The following is a 21,315-nucleotide window of genomic DNA, read 5'->3' as shown; positions in this document are numbered from 1 at the left end:
GCGGTGAAGAAAAATAGTTTGAAAACCACTGTTCTAAAGTATAAATCGTAATAAATGTTTAATTTTATTTAAGCGTCCTTAACTTCATCTTGCTCGCGAATAGATTCTTAAGAAAATCGTAACAAATAAAGTTGAATTTGTATTGGAACCACCTTTCATAAAAAGTGAGATTCTTGAAGCTATTATTCAAACCCTCTCTGACCCAAAAAAACCTCGGATACCAAATTTCACTTCATTCCGACCGACCATTCATACGTGATGTTGTTACAAAGAAAACGCCTCCATTTTTATATATAAGATATCCAAGGAAATGGTTTTGCTAGTAGGGGAAAGTTTTTAGATCAGGATCCATTTTGATGAATGGTGCGATCGATTTTTCCTATACCTCCTATGCTCCTAGATTTTTCTTAAGGAAACTCCTATTTCTATCTTTGAGGCGGTGATAAAAAGTTTAAAAGTAAAGCTAAAAAATGTGTTTGAATTTTCTTTAACTAATTTGTTTTCCTAATTCTTGTTCCTGATACACTTATGTGTTTTCATAAACGATCCTTTAGATTAAAGAAACTGCAATTAAACTTCGAAGAATGTTTAAAAGAATATGTTTAAATTATCAAAGTTTTGGAAACAAATTTACATTTGTCCTCAGAATTCGAAAATACAAAATTCTGAGTACATGGGAAAACTTTTCGTTTTTTCAACATTTTTTAATGGAACTAGAATTTAAAGTGAATCATACATGTATCTAGGTCACTGTTAAAAATTTCGTATTTAATGCATATTTAAAGTTATTTTTCGACTTTTTTTTTACCTAGTCGCTACCCGAATAGAACTGTTTAGTAAAATAAATGTTTTCATAATTGTTGCTTATTTAAAAAAAACACACATTTTAAATGACATTTCATCTAATCAATCAACAAAATAAAGGAATCATTTTTCATTATTGAAAATAGTTGACATCATACCGAAGGAGTTTGTGCTCGGAGTTTTATATTATTAGAAATATCTTATACCTAAGTATTTACAGTGTTTTCAAACATCTTAAATAAAATCTGATAAACATGTTAACGAAAGGAACTTTTCGGGTGATTCAAAACGTAAAATAATGTTGCATCATTTCTAAGAGAACTAAAACAAATACTTAGCTCTCAGTTTTTGTCAGGATTTCCTAGAACTTTGTGCTGTTTTTATCTTCATTCTGCAATTCTCCATTCTAGAACTTCATAAACCACGTACGCGTTTCGTATTTCTTTCGTATGGCTGATACCGGAATACACGAGTCTCGTCCTTTTTCATAAGCATTTTTCTCTTATGGCTTCCAAATTCCACGTCTTCGTGCGAATCGCAGCTAAAAGGAAGCATCCTTGCTCCCACATTATATTACAAACACTTTAAACTAAAGATATACCGAATATTCGGTTGGCCGAATATTCGGTGCCGAATACCGCTCAAAAACCGTTAGACCGAATATTCGGCTCACCGAATAGTTGAGTTAAATATTCGGACGAATAGGCCGAATAGGCTGAATATTTATTTTTCAAATTTATTCAATAACAATCTTCCCACTTCTTTAAAACTAATTAAAAAGAAATCAGAATTTAAAAGGAGTTTGCTAGAAAATAACATTGAGTAAGAACGACATCAATTCAGCTTAGAATTTGGAAAATGGAACGAATAGTCATTAAGATAATAAATAGAAACAACACACATTCACCATATTGTAACAACTTATAAGGTTAACATCTTACGTTACATGAATAAAAAAAACGAAATAATGAAATAACATTATTGTAATGTTGAAAAAGCTACACAATCATCAAAAAGTTATAATTTCAGTTAATCATCTTAGGAGTATCCGTGTATCTTCTACTGTAGAGCGTACAGGGGAATGCTGCCAAGTATCGCTTTTTACTTTGATTATCGTTAATTCCAGATTTTTTTAAGTATCCAGGCTTGCCCATAAATCCAATAAAGAACTCGAGACAAGTCAAATCTGCCCGGGATGCCCAGATATTGTTCAAAACTTCCCGGATTTTGTCCTTTTTTATTCAAATTATTTGCTAAATCAAATTCTTATTTCTCTTTGAAAATTTTAAGAAATTTTGTTCAAAAACAAATTTTAAACAATTTCAAAATAAGTATAAATTTTTGTTTAATTCTTTGATACAATTTTTATACTGCTGCTGTGAATCAATCAAAATTTGAATTTCAAGCTATTTTCTTTCATTTTCCTATTGTATGATTTTTGCCAGGATTTTGTTCAGATTTGCCTGTTTTAAACAAATTTTCCAAAAAATTGTCCAGAAATGTCTGACTGTATTTTAAATGGTATGGCATGCTTAAGGTAATAGCGCAGACTGTTAAAAATAATCGATCTTTTTAACAGCTTTTTTCAAGATATCGCGCTCAAATTCGACTTTGATCTAATTCGATATCGGATATCAAACAAGCAATTTCAAATTGCTTGGCACCTGTTTCGAAGTATTTTGTTCCAGATTTCACTGGAACCCATTCTCTTTGTTGATAAACACCCTAGAAGCGAAAAGTCAACTTATGTCCTTTTAGTTATTGGTGAAATTTTTTAAATCAGAGAAACCCCTACTTGAAAAAGATTTTGTAATAAATCATCTGGTTGAAAATAATCGACTCAAAGACATGAGAGGCTTGGATGGAAGAAATAGAATGAATTTGGAATAATTGCTTTTGTATTTTTAATAAAAATTCTACAGAATATTCGACCGAATATTAGGCCGAATAGTTGAAAAGGTCAATCAATATTCGGTATTCGGCCGTTCGCCGAATACCACTATTCGGTACATCTCTACTTTAAACAATTGAATCTTTTTTTTTTTCATTATAAAGTTATCCAAAATTTTCATCCTTAACAACACGTCTGTCACTCTAAATATTCCTGGGGTATCAGTATAGACCCTATAATTTCATATGAAATTATAGTGTCTATAGGTATCAGCATTGAAAAATAACTGCCGGGAACAGCAGTGATGAGCAACGATAAAAGTGAAAAATCACTGTTTGCTGTGACCATTAAGAAAAAATAAAACTACCTTGCTCCCTCGCGCTCATGTAATTATTCAAGTAATGCAAGTTTAAGGAGTTATACGAGAAGTTGATGGTTTTTTTTTTCATATTCAAGAATCTATCTCCAACTTTTTTGAAGACCGTGATACTATTTGATTTGTGATTCAAAAGAAAAAAGAGATTTACTTATAGATTTTGTATGCCATATTTTGCTTAAAAATGCCTATATATTCTATTGAAGTACAGAATTAAATAAAACGTAACCATCTGTTACTTTTTTTTTTTTTGCAAAAGCCGAAATTACTCGTGGTCAAAAAAAGGTATATATACCTGGCCAGCTGGCAACTGATTGAACATTCTTATTATATAGTCAGTTATATGAGGAAACACATTTTACCTGTCGGCCACGAACTCAAAAGTTTTCTCGCCGATACCGGAAATCGGACCCAGTGCTCCTGGCATACCAAAACCAGACTCGCGCCAGCCTATCCGCTAAACCACATTGGCGCTTTGGAATTATTAATTCAAAATACAACTTAGAAATATTCTATACGGTTGCTGTTTCCACCCATCCTGGTGGGTTTCGATAGATAGGTTTAGCTAAAATGCCTGTAAACCTAGTGTTAATAACGATTTCCCAGAAAAACTTACTTTTTCCACTTAAATTCCTAGCGTACGCTAGAAATTTACTCACATTAATTAAAATTTGGCCAAAGTGCTTAAAAATTAATAAGGATCATTACCTATACCTAAGTCCAGTTGTGATCAGTGGGAAAACGCAAAAATTGAACTATAGTCTGCTACACTCTAAAATACTCAAAGATGATTTCACATTTCTTGAACTGCATTCCTACCAAATATTTATTACGCTTACCGAAATTTGTTGGAAAAATTTACGATTTAGTTTGGATACCTTAAATATCTCATCGGTTAAATTTCATTATTGTTAGAGAATAAGGTTCTTAACATTAGGACGGAAAAGCATGATACAAACATCTCAAATGATTCTATTGAAAACAACTTTTTTCAACCTCTATCCAATTTAATCCAAACACAGCCGAAACGGAAATCGGGGTCTGATAAAACAGTTACAGTCCTCGCAAACGTTTGCACAGGATTTATTTTTCAATTGTCATGCCGATTCCAAACATTGTAAACCCATTACTCGTTTCCCAAGTCCCCAACTCCGACGAATGTCACGGAAACAATATCGGAAAGACAAACATAGGCGCAGAGTTTTGGCAAACAAAAGAGGAAATGACAGAAAACGGCCATTCCGTCGGTCTTGTAGGTAGCTGTATCTGCTCTGTCGGCGACCGAATTGCCCTCCTATGAGTCTCTCGGCCTCGGCTCGACCATCAGAAAGAGACAGAGACAGGGAGAACGAGTGTAACTGTGCGTCGATTGCCGGTTATTTATGGCCATCAGCCTAAGGGCCGGATGATGGTACGGGGTCATAAATAACCAAGCGCCTCCGTCGTCGTCGTCGTGCAGAAGTCGTGCAACCGTGAAATCGCGTGGTCCAAATCCATCATGACACGTCCCACGTGGTCGGATCGCACGCCTGACGAATACACAAACGTAGGTTCTGTCCTACGTATTTACTATAATTGTTGCTCTCGACTTCTACGGAAAGCTTCAATTTGTCTTCCGAACCACACCAGTCAGTCAGTCAGTCTGGCGGAAGGAAACTTATCAACAAACAACGCCGAAAGCTTTAATCGAATTAAACTTAACCACACTGATGGTGACTACTTGCTGCCACAAACAAAACTTTTGTCGTTTATTTAGCTTTTTTTTCACCTGTCGATACACCCCCGAAATATGTCGAAGAAAATAAACTCTTCCCAAGCCTAATAACATAACTCATCTAACTTGTACATTTCGTTAATCTGTTTTCTTTTTCTTTCTTTCCAGTTTAACAAATCAAGTAGTAGCATTAAAGGAAATCAGGTTACAGGAAGAGGAAGGTGCCCCGTTCACGGCAATCCGGGAGGCGTCGCTGCTGAAAGAACTGAAACATTCAAACATCGTGACGCTCCACGACATCGTCCATACGCGAGAGACGCTAACGTTCGTGTTTGAATTTGTGGTAAGCGCCTAACTGCCCTATTTATCATGTACGATTTTCTGGGGTCATAAATTGTGATCAAGCAACTGGTATTAAATTGCGTTATTGATTCAAATCTATGACGTTTAAATTGTTTATAATTTACTTGGGAAAGAAAATTTGATATATTTTTTAACCCTCATTCGTTTCTGAAATTTTTACCAGTTACAGCCCCTGGAGTGTCAATTTGACATTCCTGACTATAACCAATATATCTCTCTTGTTTCCCAACCGATTTTTGCAGAATTTATAGTTTTGGAAACCTCGTAATATAACTCAAATATATTTCTCAGACATTATTCAACTACAACTGTTATCCGTTATTCAAAGTCTAAGAACAAAAATCCAAAAACCATGCTCCGGACAAAAGACTGTAGATCAGCTACAAAAAAAATCACTTAGTTTCCATCCAAGAAAGCTGAAGTTAAGTAGAAGCTATACCTATATTGTACATAAGGATATGTTTTTTATGATCATTATCACTTACAATGCAAAAAGTGGTGTAAAAACCGTACTCTTCAATCAATGAATCGTCAAAATTGATTGAGTCACACAAGATAAATTTTGAAAAGAAGTTTGAAAAGTTGACGTAATTTGGCACATTTTTGCATCTATAGTTTTTCATAATACCAAACACAGAATTTTTGACGAATTTTGAAAGGTATCTGTTTTTCAAACCTTCTGTCATTTTGCAATTTCTCAGATTTTCTTGCACTTAAAATTCAACTTTGCACTGGATTTTAAGAGTATTGACGCGAGATCTCTGCAATAAATTTAAAATTATCAGAAATATTTTCAAAATAGGTTCAAATATTTTAAGGAAGTTCTACACTTTTTTGACAAAACTTCAAAACAAAAACATAACATTCAAAAAAAGTTTTGAATCAATTATCAACATTCATCAAGATTTCAAGTGACTTTGAGTTCTGCGAAACAAGTTATAAAAGTTTTCTATTTGTTTACTTCTCCTCGTTTAACAAATTTTTGAAGAAGAAATTTAACAAAAGATTCGAGTTCAGGACGCTAAAATTATCAAATCAATCATTAAAATATAAGCACCATAATACTATTCCCTTGAGTTATCAATAAAATTTTATAAATAAGTTTTTATTATGGTAAGATGTGTTTATTCATAAAAAAAATCCTTCTTAAATGTTAAAAAACTTATCTTTTTTATCTTTCAAGGGTGTGATTCGCAAAATTCGAGTTTTCATCCGATTGCCATCAAATTTTCAGGGATTGAAAAATAACTATTAAACTTCATTTTACCATTTTACTTGTATTTTATTTACAGTCCATAAGCAAATGCCCGCACCTTGGCCTTAACCCCATAAGATTCTGCACAACCTGTATATCAACGGTTTTTTAGCATGTAAACCCATACTTTCTTCATTGAACATTTTCGGCACAAAATTGACCTTATTGTCCGCATACCACTTCAGCACGTCCTTGGAGTAGTGGCATAGGGCCAAATCCGGTCAGAAGATTGCTGGGACGTTGTGGGCCTTTAGGAGAGGAAGTATCCGCTTCTGGAGGCACTCTTTTATGTACACCTGTCCGTCCATCGTGTCCTGGGTTACGTAAGGTGCACTCCGCTTGCCGCATATGCAGGAATTTATTCGCAAATTTGAACATCTTCTGAGTGCGGACATGCTCCTGAACGCTGAACTTATCCTTAGCCGTGAAGAACAGGTTGCCGGGGATCTGTTTGAAATCTATCTTCACATACATATGTTTCGTCGTCCATGATGCAACATTCAACTTTCGTCAGCATGTTGAGGTACAACTTCCTGGCACGGATTTTTGCGGACTTGTTCTGCTTCTCGTCGCGGTTAGGGGCCTTTTGTACCTTGAATGTTCGAAGCCCAGCCTTAGATTTGGTCTTCTGGACAAAACTTCGGCTTAGGTGCAGCTTCTGAGCCACATCCCGAACGGAGGCCTTCGGGTTTCTGTTGGAAGCCTGATTTTTGGTGTTGTACGGAATACTTTTTCCTCCACTTCTGGGCTTCCGATCGGTGACCAATCGTTCCTTGAACCGCCTCATCACTCGCGATACCGTGGAATTCGCGATTCCCAACGGTTTAGCGACGGATGCGAGAGATCCTTGTTCTCGTGATGAATGCACAAGATTTTGTCACGCACGAATTGTTCTTTCGACTCCGTTTCCGCGAGTTTTGATCACAGGACTTTAAAACTTACACTTACTTTTTACTCACTTAATGATCCCGCGCTGATCCTCCGGTACATAGGTAAAAGACCTCCACTGATGACGATCCGCAGCCAGCGTCTTCACCTGGTCCCAGTCAAGATTCTCGTCGACAGTTCAGATTTCAGCGGCTAGACTTCGCCGCCACGAGTTTCTGGGTCTGCCTCTTCTTCGATGTCCTTCTGGATTCCAATCTAGCGCCTCTCTGCAAATCTCGTTTTCATCTTTTCGTAGCGTGTGCCCAATCCATCTCAACTTACGCTCCCGAATTTCGATTTCTAGCGCCCTTTGATGACACCGGCAATGTAGTTCCTCATTCGAGATCCAGTTGCCAGGCCACCAAGCGCGGATGATATTCCGCAGGCAGCGGTTTACAAATTCTTGCAGTTTTCTTACAGGATGTAAACAATGCACTATGAATTAAATACACCCAAATTTTCATTAAATTTTACCCAACGGTTTAAAAGATAGAGCAATTTCATAGTGTGGCAATTCCATCGTGGACACCCTTTACTTCAAATGGATCAAAATCAAACACTCCGTGTATTCAAATACCATCCCATGCCGAATTCTGTTCTATTTGCTCGATTGTATGATTATACCCATGTCATATTTGGTTCCATTTGTTAGATCAGTTCTAAGCTTATGCAAAACAATCGTATGTGATCTCCCGTCTTCCCTAAATATATCACCAATTGAAGGAGAAAGGAGTCTCAAATAAGCAAATAAACATTTTATGTATCCAAATGCTTTCCCATGCTACAGTTGTTTCCATTTGCTCGATTTGTTCTCGAGTTATGGTAAAAATTGTACAGAAGCCCCTCTCTCCTTCCTAACACCTTATTGGAAGGAGACAGTAGTACCAAATATTAACAGAAGCATTCATTGTGCTCAAATACCCTTCTAAGCCAAATTTTGTTCCATTTGCTGGGTAAGTTCCCGAGTGATATAAAAAATTTTAAGGGAACACCCGCAACCCTTAAGATTTTCCGACTGGAAAAACTGATGGTTCTCAAAATATCATAGAATCATTTCTCGTATTTCAGTACCATCCTATGTCGATTTTGGTGCCATTCACTTCATTAGTTTTCCAGATATGCTGAAATTTAAAGGAGCCTCCTCCCCAGTTTCTATCTCCTCACTGGAAGAAGGGAGGGGTACCAAATATTCATACAACTATTTATCGTACCCAAATACCCTTCCAAGCAAAATTTGGTTCCATTTGCTCGAATAGTTTTCAAGTTATGCAATAAAAAAAGTATGAAAGCCTCCCTTCTTCCTTCCTGTATCTCCACTGTAAGGAGAGAAGGGTCTGAAATAATCATAGAACCATTTTTCGTATTCCACTACCCTCCCATATCTAATTTAGTTCTCCAGTTATGTAAAAAAAATTAAGGTTGACCCCCTCCCTTCTTCCTATCTCCCCACTGGAAGGAGTGAGAGGTACCAACAATTCTTGAAACATTCCTTGTACCCAAGTACCCACCCTTGCCAAGTTTGGTTTGATTTGCTTGATCAGTTCTCGAGTTATGAAGAATTATTACTTCTATATGAGAGACCCCTCCCTCCTTACAAAAAGAGGGAGGGGTCCCAAACTATTATAGGAACCTTCCCCGGCCTCCGATACCCTCATATGCTAAGTTTCACGCAAATTGGTTCAGTAGTTTGCGAGTCTATAGGGAACAGACAGTCAGACAGAAATTCATTGTTATATCACTGATCATGCTGACAGGACACTTAGAACAAAAGTTCGATGATTTTCTGGCAAATTTTTTTCGTCAAATTTAGCAGGTTCGCAATACCGACGGTAGGTGGCGAACCTACCATTTTTCCGATACAAATGCCCTGTAGGAAAAATGTACCTGTTTAGCCCGATTTTATCGTCTGAATTGCCTGTGTTTTTTCGAAAGTTGAGTGGCACTTTCTAACTGGGATAGCATTTCTTCAAATCGATCGATGCGCACTCTGGAATCGATATTGCGTACTGTTGGAAAAATTATCCAACAAACGAAATCAAGAGTCCAGTCAGTATGGTCAGTGGTTATATACAGACCCCGTTTGATTTTGGCAACACGCCCGTACATTTTGTGTTGCCAGTTAATTTTACAAAATAACTATCTCAAACGTTATTTTTAGTCAATTTCCGACCATTTTGTAGTCATTTTTTATTTTTTCATCATGTTTTTGATGCATTTTGCACTTTTCTTGTTTAGTTTTCATTTGTCATTTTTGCTGTTTTTGTTATTCTTCATCACTTTTTAGTTGTTTTTTTTTTGTCATTTTTAGTCTTTTGTTCGAATTGGTTTTTTAATTTTTTTGAATTTTTCATCTTTTTGTCCTTTTTGAGAACTTTATAAAATTTTTAAAAACCTGTTGTTTTTATTGTTGCATTTTATCACCATTTCAGAACATAAAAACGTATTTATGGTGTGTGTCTAAATTAAATTGGTCCTGTTATAATGAAAACTAAAAGGTAATATTCTTTCGGAAAACCGTTCGATTTTGGCACATGTGCCACGGGAACGATAACAAACTACAAGTAAAATTTACCCGAAATGGATATTTTGGGGAAATTTGAATATTATTAACTTTTTTTCGGTTTCAATTTCATGCTTAGTTAAACATTGACATATGTACTGGCCCAAGACTCCCGGGCGGGTTTTAGTTTGAGTCGATGATTCCAGACGATGCCAGTTCTCTACATTAAACATTCGAAAAAAATCAATTTACCCTTCCCTCCCATGTTCCAGAATACCGACCTGTCGCAGTACATGGAACGACATCCGGGTGGTTTGGACCATCGAAACGTCCGGCTGTTTTTGTTCCAACTGCTCCGGGGCCTCTCCTATTGCCATAAAAGACGTGTCCTCCATCGGGACGTGAAACCGCAGAACTTACTCATCAGTGAGATGGGCGAACTGAAGCTGGCCGACTTCGGGCTGGCCCGCGCCAAGAGTGTTCCCAGTCATACCTACTCGCACGAAGTGGTCACCCTGTGGTATCGACCACCAGGTTAGTTTGACACTTTTGTCGATCAGTTTCTTTGCATTTTTGGACTAATCCGTTTTCTGGCTTTTACAGATGTTCTCCTGGGTAGTACGGAGTATTCGACGTCACTCGACATGTGGGGTGTCGGTTGTATTTTCGTAGAGATGGTCACCGGTATGCCGACGTTTCCTGGCATTCGGGACACGTACGATCAGCTGGATAAAATTTTCAAAATCCTCGGAACCCCAACGGAAGAAACGTGGCCAGGTGTTTCGCATTTACCGGGTTATAGGTTACACATGCTAGGTACTTGAGATACTTTCACTTATAGTTTGACACACATTGAATCTAATGGGTTATTGTCCTTTAAATTGTAGGTTTCTTCAAACCCCGAAAACTAGGTTTAAATTTTCCTCGCCTGTACGATATTATCGAAGGTGAGATGATGGCTAGTGCGTTCCTGCAGCTAAATCCTGATAATCGGATAAGTGCTGAAGAGGCACTCCGACACCCATACTTTGCCCCGTTGCCAAAAAAATTGTACGAACTGCCCGATGGTTAGTAATTCCTATTTGGTAAAGGTTCATTATTGCTAATCAAACTTTTTTTTCCCCCAGAAACGTCTATCTTCACCGTGGAGGGTGTGTTCCTACAGCAGGAGCCCAATCGGCACCATCAACACCATAAATGAGAGTTAAGACAAAGCAAAACCCTAGATGCAATACGTTATTATTGTTAGTAGTGAATGCAAACCCCGGAATGAGCAAAAAGCAAAGCGAAATGAAAGTGTAGAAGCAAAGCGAAGTGAAGCGGAGGAAACACATAAACTATAAAGCACGTGCACACAATGTGCCGCACCCTGTTCTGCGTTCTGTGATCAAGAAACTAAAATTGTATGGCCGAAAATCTAACTGTGTCGTTCGGAAATCAAAAGAAGAAAAAACCGAAAAAGTGAAAGTTGTTAAACACCCGGTGCACTGGTAATCCTATCCTCTGAAAACTTTTCTCCGGAAGCTTTGCGAAACGCTGTTTCCGGAAGAAGTTCGAAACTGAATTAAAATACCTAGTGGCCGGAAGAATTTGCTAGTATTTCGTATCCCTAACCCCAAGCTGTAAGAATCATTATTAAAGGTAGGAAATCTGGATACATGATACTACATTTGAAGGACCATTTCTCAGTAAGTGAACCCCGAGACTCTGCTCCCGTGAATACACAAAAAAAAAACAAACACATATACACAAACAGAAAACACTTGCTGTCTAGTAAATTCTATGATAGGAAGTAATTAGCTAATCAGTAACTAACCCTACTAACCGGAAGGGTGTCCGTAGCAAATTTGTGATTGTGGGAGATGAGCAAGACCAGCCCATTAGTGTCCCTTAAAATGTATGAAAAGACGCCCTTTTCTCACGTTTTGGGCTTGATCAATGATTCAAGCTTTCTAAATGAAGTCCAGTTTTCCAGCTAGTTTAATGTTACTACCCTACGCTGAAAATGTGCATATAGCTTTTTTGTTGTCGTGAAGCAATTGATACGGAAATATTAACTTTGTACGATTGTACTTTTTATCCTTATTTTAGTTTCTTCCAACTTTCAAAACGATATATTTTAATGTTTTTTTTTCATTTAAAATATTTTAAGTATACTGAATTGCTTTTATAGAGGAAATGTATTACAAATACTACGGACGAGGAGGATGTAATAATGAGAAATTTCAAAGAAAAGGAATGAATCCCAGAATTGGTCACGTTCAGTTCTTTGTTGAGATCTCAAATGGAACGGGCTGCAAATATTTGGCGGTAGAACGACGGCAAACAAATAGAAACATGTTTCATTTAATTCGCATATTACATTCATTTAAGACTATTGTGTACGTTTTTAGTTCGCTTTCCTTATTAACAAAAAATTATTTCTGTTCCGATCGCATGGAAAGCTGTTGAACAGCTGCCATGTGAAATGAAATTATTTAGTTTTGCTAAAAACCGAAAAACTTGGGAATAGTTGAAACGGTTCAGACCAGAGAGTGAAAGCGCTAGAATGAGTGTTATAAAAAGGGAGAGAGCGACCATTATATTGTACTAACTACCGATCAAACAACATTGGTTTTTAGAAAAAGAAACCTCTAGAAACAAACTATTGGATGGTTTAATAAAACAAATTATATTCATTTAAACGTTCTTTTTTCTATGATTTTTTATTATTTTCTAGCATTCCGAAAGCTTTTGTTATCGTTATATTTAAGTATTAAGTATCTTGTTTAAATGCACTATTAAAAACGTACTGGAAGGACTGAAAAATGGCAGCGAACCCAAAAACCAAATAAGGGAACTTCTTGAAAATATTAGGTGAAATAAATTTAAACAAAGCCCTCAGGGATTGCTTATGCGAAAGTCTTTTGGCGAACATGTTTCCACAAATGAAGAATAATACCCTTACGAGCTATCAAAAAAGAGTGAAACTGCACAAAAAAAATCATCTGTGAAATCAGAACGAACACCAATAAGCCAGACGAACATCATCACCCACTATCTATTTAGTTTTGTCTCCAACGTAGAAACATAAACCACCATAAACTATCGTATCAGTAGCAGAAAACAGTCTTACTAGTAAACGTTTCATAGCTGAAAGAATTCTCGCAATAGAACTAGATTCCTCAACAAAAATAATACCAAAAAAAAAACTAGCAACACGAATAGATAGACTTTCAACTTTCAACCCTTTTCGGACACTATGTCTCACTTTTTAGCGTTTAGCCTACAGGATTCCCCCAAATGCACTGTTAGTAAAGAAACATGTATCCTAGCTATTTCCATTCTTGTTGACATATTTTGTTTTAAACTACTGCTAACGAAACTACACCTCCACATTCTTATGTTGTCTCTTTACAAAACAAAATTAAAGCGATACAATAATAAACTAAAAATGAAAATTACCAAAATTTCTCTCAGTTTCTACTCATTAGTTTAAAAGGTAGTTTATTTTCATTTTAAAAGCCTAAACAAAGAAGCTTCAAAGACTCGAAACTCTGCGCTTGATCTGGTTCCCTCGGTTTGTAATGATTTTCAAGGGTTGTTCGGTGTGGAATGAGATGTATAGCAGCCAAATCCGGTTCTTCAATGGATATCTTTCTAGAGAAGTTACTATTGCTTCTATGAAAAGCGATCGATGACTCTCTGGAGCCACGACCTTTTGCTAAATCAATTTCGAGAGCTGCTTAGTTACATAGTTGAGGTGCCATCGCCACCCATGACAATCCATGGTCAAGATTCTCATCGAAAGATATTTCTGCGGCTAGGCATTCTTCAGTCAGGAGTAGCAGGTTGTTAATCTGAAGTCAATATCTTAGACTAACCTCGCGAGATCCGTCCCCGACTTTTTAAATACACCTTTTATGGTATCGACTATCCACCTGATCCACCCAATCTTGTGGCTAAGATATCGTGTGCACTTAACACCCGCGCTTTTGTTCCAGTTTTTCTTCCAGTGAAAAGTTACCCTTTTTCACCCTTTTTGGCACTTGTTTGGCAATATCTCACCAATGATGATTTCATAGGTGAATTTTCAAGGCAAAATTTCTGCGGTAGTTTGGGAAAACATAATTCTCAAAAAACGTCGTCTCATTCATTCAATTCTATAGGAGATGTCATTTTTCTAGAAGATCAATTGTCAGTGCTGTGACTCACTCTCTGGAGCCACACCTTTTTCGATGATAAGACTCACTCTCTGGAGCCACGATTTAATAATAAGTTTGAATTCAAAATCAGGAATTCAACCAAAACAAGCTTCAACGAGCCTGTTTAATTTATTTGAACAATTCTACAGTTTCGAAGAAAAAAAGGCAACTTATGCTTCGTATATTTTTGAGAGACACTTTAAAAAAATGGAAGATTTTCAAAACAAGTTCCATGCAACACGCTTTATATTTTGAATAATTCAACACTTTGTCTATTTTTACCAAAACAAAAAACCTGCCCAACTACTCTATGCGGCCAATTTTACACTTCACTAGACTATTTAGACGTTCGAGTCACTGGATGATGACCTTAAATGTGCAGACGGAAATCAAACGAAAGAAAATGGAACATGTTGGTTTTTTAGCGGTGAATCTTTTTAAACTCGGTAATAACATGATTCTAGATAAGAATAGTGTAAATACGAAGATTTCATTCCAAAATTCAACCCAAGAAAAATAACGAGAATCTTCCCGTAATTTAAAACAAAAAAAAATGAAACGAATGGGTCAAAACTAAGACAGTAAATCGTTGAGTGTGATTGAATTTAGATATGTTTTATAGTGGTAATTCTCAGAAGACAAAAAGCTATTAAACACGGGCTAGCTCCCGGAAAATGGTGAGATTTAGAAATAAACAATCAAATAACATGGTGGAATTATTTGCATAGAAAGATGGTTTACGTATGGTATTTGTTATTATTCTTAAAACAAACAAAAAACTAGTTGATGAATGCTTTACTTAGCCTGTGCAAACAAAAAAAACTTTGTTATTGTTCCTCAGTGCATAATAAAAGTCAAATCGACAAAATAATGTTCACATTATGAAATAATAGAAGAAAAATTAACCAGTAGACGTAGTCAAAAAAAAAACCTAGAGGTTCAATGAAAGGACAAATAAATTAAAAATTGAACTAAACAGTAATAAAACAATCAGCACTGAATTAAATTTGCACCCAGAATCGTACTCGAACTGAACCTAATTGGGAACGAATATAAAAAAAAATTAAACTACAAATCTTCTGGTAAACAAGTAGGAACAGGTACTAGTGAATTAATTAGGATGTAAGCCAAAGGAAGATAGATTCGAACTTTTTTCTTGTAGAAGTCTCAGCCTAGCTATTTAGTCAAATGCTAGTAAAATCGTTTGTTAGCGATTTTTCATATACTTTGCATAATTTGCGTTATTTTTTCATCAAGAAAAATATTTAACAACTTTTGGATTCCGTTTGAAGATATGCATTAAAAGCTCTCATGTTTTTATTTTAAAAAAAAATGACATTTACCATGATAAAAATATAATAAATGTAAGAGAACAAACTGAACAACGAATGATAAAAACTTTTTTTTTTTTTAATATTGGATATATAGGCAACTGACCTCCTGAAAGACTTATTGAATCATAGCTGATCCAAAAATAGGTTGTTTTCATTACAAATAATTACAATTAAAAAAAAAAACAAATAAAAAAAAAGATTTCAATAATTCTTGAAAGGGATCTTAGAGTTTGTATACGAGTATACGAGTTTTTATAATTTTTATTAGAGCATTCACCCTTCGCTCAGTCAGATAAAAAAAGTTTTAGGAGCACTACTAAAGTGTCACACTTCACATATATTAGGTATGCATTCTGCAAATGGAATCCTTGAGTTGATAAACAGCTTTTAGCATTTTCAGCCACACACTGAAGACTGTCCATTTTTAGATAACGTTTTGGTAAGAACAACTGTCAGCTCATTGTAGTTATCAACAAGCAAAATCATGAAAAATGCACGCACGTCCCATCCCATAAATTTCGTCCATAGATTAAAATAAAAAGCCAACAAATAGGTATTTGATTGATTCACGAAAGAAAGCGAAAATAGGGCAAGAATGATAGACGGACCTAACGAGGCGAATGTTTTCTATGCAAGATTTTATTTTGACGAGCTCAACGTCCTCGCTGGAAGTTTCATAACTAAACCAGTCTGCAGCTAAACATTTAAAAAAGCATCAACTGAACTTTCCATGAAGGTTCCCTCCAAGTCGAGCTCTTTTGTACTTTTTTTGTTTGTTTAAAAATATTTCTAAATCATAAAATGTGAAATAAAAAAACTACAACACTCGAATGATGTATCATCATTAGGCGGTTTACTTGGAAAGAGTGCCATTTGGCTGGTGTCGTACGACGTTTATCAGCTAGATATTCTTTATTGTTCAATCATTGCATCGTGAAAGGAAAATTACGAATAAAGTTTATGGACAAAAACAGTGAACAGATATATTAATGAAGATTCCGTAACAAGCCACATTGATTCGTAATTATGTAAATAGTTTATCATTAACATATTGTTTGTACATTGAAATAAATTATATATTACGACTAAAGAAAAGATTGAAAATGAAAAATAAACGATTATCTAAACAACGGTGTACTACATGGTTGAGAAATACCTCGAGTTCTTTAGCTTAGTTCTCACTGTAACATACTGCAACAAACAATCAAAACTATTGAAAAACAATAGTTTTTTGAGATAAATTTCTTAGTAAGAAAGTAAAGTGAGTTCCTTCGACAATTTATTTTTTTCTGTTTTGTTTATTTACATAGTATTCCGTCTCACGACATAACTTGACGAACATAATTCCTAAAGTTCACTCGGTCCATGGCAACCGTTCTCCAATTTCTCGGGCACCCCACGTTCGCCAGATCACGCTCCACTTGATCTAACCACCTCGCTCGTTGCGCCCCCGCTCGTCTTGTTCCTACCGGATTCGTAGCGAACACCTGTTTTGCAGGACAGTGGGCATTTCTGGCAACATGTCCCGCCCAGCGTATCCGGCCAGCTTTCACCACCTTCTGGATACTGGGTTCGCCGTAGAGTCGCGCGAGCTCGTGGTTTATCCTTCGCCTCCACAGTCCGTTCTCCTGTACGCCGCCAAAGATGGTTCTTAACACTCATCGCTCGAATACTCCGAGTGTACGCAGGTCCTCCTCGAGCAATATCCATGTCTCGTGCCTGTAGAGAACAACCGGTCTAATAAGCGTCATATACAGGTTACACTTCGTGCGAGGGCTAAGTCTTCTCGACCGCAGTTGCTTGTGGAGTCCATAGTAGGCACAACTTCCGCTGATAATTCGCCTCCGGATCTCACGGCTGGTGTCATTGCCTCCGGTCACCAGTGAGCCGAGATAGACAAAGTCTTCGACTATCTCCAGCTCGTCGCCGTCGGTCGATCGTGACCTTGTTACTACTGGACAAGCGGGTTCGGTCGGTCTCGGATCCGCAGGCAAGCATGTACTTCGTCTTGGACGTATTAATCATCAACCCAATCCTTCCTGCTTCGCGTTTCAGTTTGCGATAGATGTCTTCCACCGCCGCAGATGATCTGCCGACTATATCAATGTCAATGTTATGTCGTAAGACGGAATACTATGTAAATGAAATAAATAATCAATGTCATCGGCAAAGCAGATAAGTTGACTGGATCTGTTGAAAATCGTGCCCCGTATTTCGCCCACCGCTCACACCTTCTAGCGCCACGTTGAACATCATGCAGGATAGACCATCACCTTGTCGAAGCCCCCTGCGCGATTCGAATGAACTCGACAATTCACCCGAAATCCGCACACAGCACTGCGTTCCATCCATCGTCGCCTTGATCAGTCTGATCAGCTTTCCGGAAAAGCCGTTCTCGTCCATGATTTTCCATAGCTCGTTACGGTCGATCGTGTCGTATGCGGCTTTGAAGTCGATGAATAGATGGTGCGTAGGGACTTGGTGTTCACGGCATTTTTGGAGGATTTGCCGTAATGTGAATATCTGGTCCGTCGTTGACCGTCCCTCCATGAAGCCGGCCTGATGACTTCCCACGAATCTGTTTGCTTGCGGCGATAGGCGGTGGAGTAGGATTCGGGACAACACTTTGTAGGCGGCATTGAGGACAGTGATCGCTCGGTAGTTCTCACAGTCCAATTTGTCGCCCTTCTTGTAGATGGGGCATACTACCCCCTCCTTCCACTCCTCCGGTTGCTGTTTTATGTCCCAGATCTGCACTATCAACCGGTGTAGGCAATCGGCCAACTTGTCCGGGCCCATTTTGACGAGTTCAGCTGCGATGCCATCCTTCCCAGCCGACTTGTTTCTATTCAGCTGGCGAATGGCTTCCTTAACTTCACTCATCGTTGGGAGTGGCTCCTCTTCGTCGTTGGCTACGCCGGCGATGTACCTTCCCCCACCGTCTTGATCTCCTGCATGAGCGCCGTTCAGGTGTTCATCGAAGTGCTGCTTCCACCTTTTGATCACCTCACTCCGTCAGGATACCCCTGTCCTTATCCCGGCACATTTCGGCTTGCGGCACGAAGCCTTTGCGGGATGCGTTGATTTTCTGATAGAACTTTCGTGTTTCTTGGGAACGATGCAGCTGCTCCAGCTCCTCGAGCTCCTCCTCCTCCAGGCGGCGCTTTTTCTCCTGGAAAATTCGGACTCGCTGCCTCTTCCGCTGTCGGTGATTTTCCACATTTCGACGGGTGCCTCTTTGCACCACTGCCGCCCGCGCGGCATTCTCTTCGTCCATCACCCTCCTACACTCCTCGTCGAACCAGTCGTTCCGTCGAGTTCGCTCCACATAACCGATGACGTTCTCCGCTGCACTGTTGATGGCTGTTTTGATGGTATCCCAACAGTCCTCGAGAGGGGCTTCGACAACTCGCCCTCTGCCGGCAGCGCTGCTTCGACCGATTGCGCGTAGTCTGCCGCGACCTCAGGTTGCTTCAGTCGCGCGATATTTAACCGAGGCGGGCGCCGGTTTCGCGTGTTGTTCACTACGGAGTGTTTTGGGCGCATTTTCACCATCACCAGATAATGGTCCGACTCGATGTTGGCGCCCCGACAGGATCTGATGTCGATGATGTCCGAGAAGGACCGGCTGTCGATCAAAACGTGGTCGATCTGTGATTGAGTTTGGTACGGTGATCTCCAGGTGTACTTGTGTGGGAGGCGGTGCTGGAAAAAGGTACTACGTACGGCCATTCGTTTGGAGGCGGCGAAGTCGATAAGTCTGAGGCCGTTTTCGTTCTGGTCAGCTGGTGCGCACTGAACCTTCCAATTGTCGGTTTGAATTCCTCCTCCTGGCCGACCTGAGCATTGAAATCCCCGATGACGATCTTGATATCATGTTTTTGGCAACGGTCGTATTCAAGCTCCAGCTGCGCGTAAAATTCGTCTTTGTCGTCACCGGTACTTCCGAGGTGAGGGCTGTGCACGTTGATGATGCTGATGTTGAAGAACCGGCCCTTGATTCTCAACCGGCACATTCGTGAGTTGATCGGCCACCACCCGATCACGCGCTTTTGCATCTTTCCCATCACTATAAAAGCTGTTCCAAGCTCGTGTGTGTTGCCGCAGCTCTGGTAGATGGCACGACCATCTGGGTACGTTCGTACCGTGGAGCCCTTCCAGCATACCTCTTGCAGCGCTACGATGTCGAATTTGCGGCTCTTCAATTCGTTGGAGAGCACGTGGGTACTGCCCACAAAATTTAGAGATCGGCAGTTCCATGTTCCAAGTTTCCAATCGCTAGTCCCTTTTCGTAGCGTGGGTCTTTGCCGATTTCCATCCGAAATTTGTTGTTCGTTGTTCGTTGCTTATGTTTTTTGTAGTCGCGTTCTCGCAAGGCCCGCAGCTAACCCCACTATCTCGCAGGAGGACCGTCGTGATGTTGCTGTTTTGGGTCCCGAACACCACCAGGACGTTGTTGCACTCCGCACGCCGCCCCTAACATGGAGAACAGACGCGTACGAAGCCCCCTGACTCAGTCTGCATGCGACCAAAGCATCCACCGGGGTTGGGTACCCGATCTCCGCTAAGGTTGCTCGCACCCCAGCTAGCACCACGGGGAGGTAGAAAATCGGAGTTGCATACAAGAGGTGATATGACCACTACCCGAAGGTTGGGTGTATGGGGTCTCGAGTTGCACATTGTCTACCGTTCACTAGACTAGTTCCTTCGACAAAAATCTTCTTAATCAATCATGCGAAATAATCTGCATCTGCATGTAGCTGCCACGTGAAAAAACAACATAATTTTTATCCAATTGATTTTCACTTATTTTGTACAAATAAAATAACTAAACGCTCCCTTAATAGGAATTTTGCTCTATGAACATTACATACAACTTACGTGAATTTTTAGTGGGTTAATTTTAGTAATTAAACGAAAAAAAAAAATGAATTTCATCAAAAATTTATTTTCACTATCGTTCATCACACTGTCACTACACTTAGTTCATGATTTAAAATAAACACAATTCCGGGCCTTTTCCCTGCTCATCGCTAATATAATCAAAAATATGGTGGATTTGGCTATTTTATTCAGGCCAACTTAAAGATTCTAAAATTTAGTTTTAGAATGTCACTGATGTTTTCCTACCTACCGTTAAGCAGTAGGGGAGAAGCAGGCATTAAGCAGAATACTGATTTTTTCAAATTTTACATCGAATATGTGTACAAAAACTATATATAAACATGAGCAGATATCTGTTTTCTATACATTGGAGTATTTTTTATGTGAAAATCTCCTTCAGTGTTCGAGAGAACGATTTTTCTTTTCAATTCAAAGTGAAAAAACTTCGGGATGAATAAACCTACTTGATTTAAAATCCCTGAGAAAAAAGGAAAAAAAATCAAAGTGAAAAATACAATTTACAACCAACTATTTCATTAAAAAAAGTAGGTACTTACTGTCGAGACCGACCGATCATTTTCCTACCAATCTCGCGTATTTCATTGACGCCTCGATGTAAATCAGAACCGAACCGCTTCTTATGAATTTAGTCTGAAAACTGATCCGTTTTTTTCATTCCGTTCGTGTTCGTCTATCTCTTTCCTCTCCGTTAAACGCTATTTAACGGCAGATCCTGTCAATGAATATCCTTTTCCAAAACAGTGATCCCACATAGTTCATTTATTTCATCTGAATTATATATCCTTATCTTATTCCCTACACTTACAACCTTGTCTGCAAATTTAAAAAAAACCCTTTTCGCGCTACAGTCTATGATGATGAAATCATCCTGAATATTTTATTGATATTTTTGATTATTTTATAATCTTCATATGATATAGCTCAGTTGGCAAGTCAGTTGCTTCCTGAGCCGATGTCCGTGAGATCGAGCCCAAGAGTAAGCATCGATCACAGTTTCACTATACTCGTGCTTGCTGCAGAGATGTTAAAATCGCGAGTCTACATACTCGCACTTTGCCCTTC

At 38.4% G+C, this 21,315-nt stretch overlaps 1 protein-coding gene across 1 annotated transcript in view; it reads left to right on the top strand.

Annotated features, from left to right (window-relative positions):
* Positions 1–12,514, top strand: part of LOC129752850 (cyclin-dependent kinase 14) — a 172,701-nt gene extending 160,187 nt beyond the window's left edge. Inside the window, exons 6-10 of the mRNA XM_055748635.1 lie at positions 4,954–5,128; positions 10,103–10,364; positions 10,434–10,646; positions 10,718–10,897; positions 10,958–12,514. Coding sequence (XP_055604610.1) covers positions 4,954–5,128; positions 10,103–10,364; positions 10,434–10,646; positions 10,718–10,897; positions 10,958–11,031 — 904 coding nt within the window. The 3' untranslated portion in view covers positions 11,032–12,514. The remainder of the gene's footprint in view (positions 1–4,953; positions 5,129–10,102; positions 10,365–10,433; positions 10,647–10,717; positions 10,898–10,957) is intronic.
* The last annotated feature ends 8,801 nt before the right edge of the window (positions 12,515–21,315 follow it).

This window comes from Uranotaenia lowii, chromosome 3, assembly GCF_029784155.1.
Source record: "Uranotaenia lowii strain MFRU-FL chromosome 3, ASM2978415v1, whole genome shotgun sequence".
Taxonomy (NCBI): domain Eukaryota; kingdom Metazoa; phylum Arthropoda; class Insecta; order Diptera; family Culicidae; genus Uranotaenia; species Uranotaenia lowii.
This window is presented reverse-complemented; position numbering and strand designations above follow the sequence as displayed.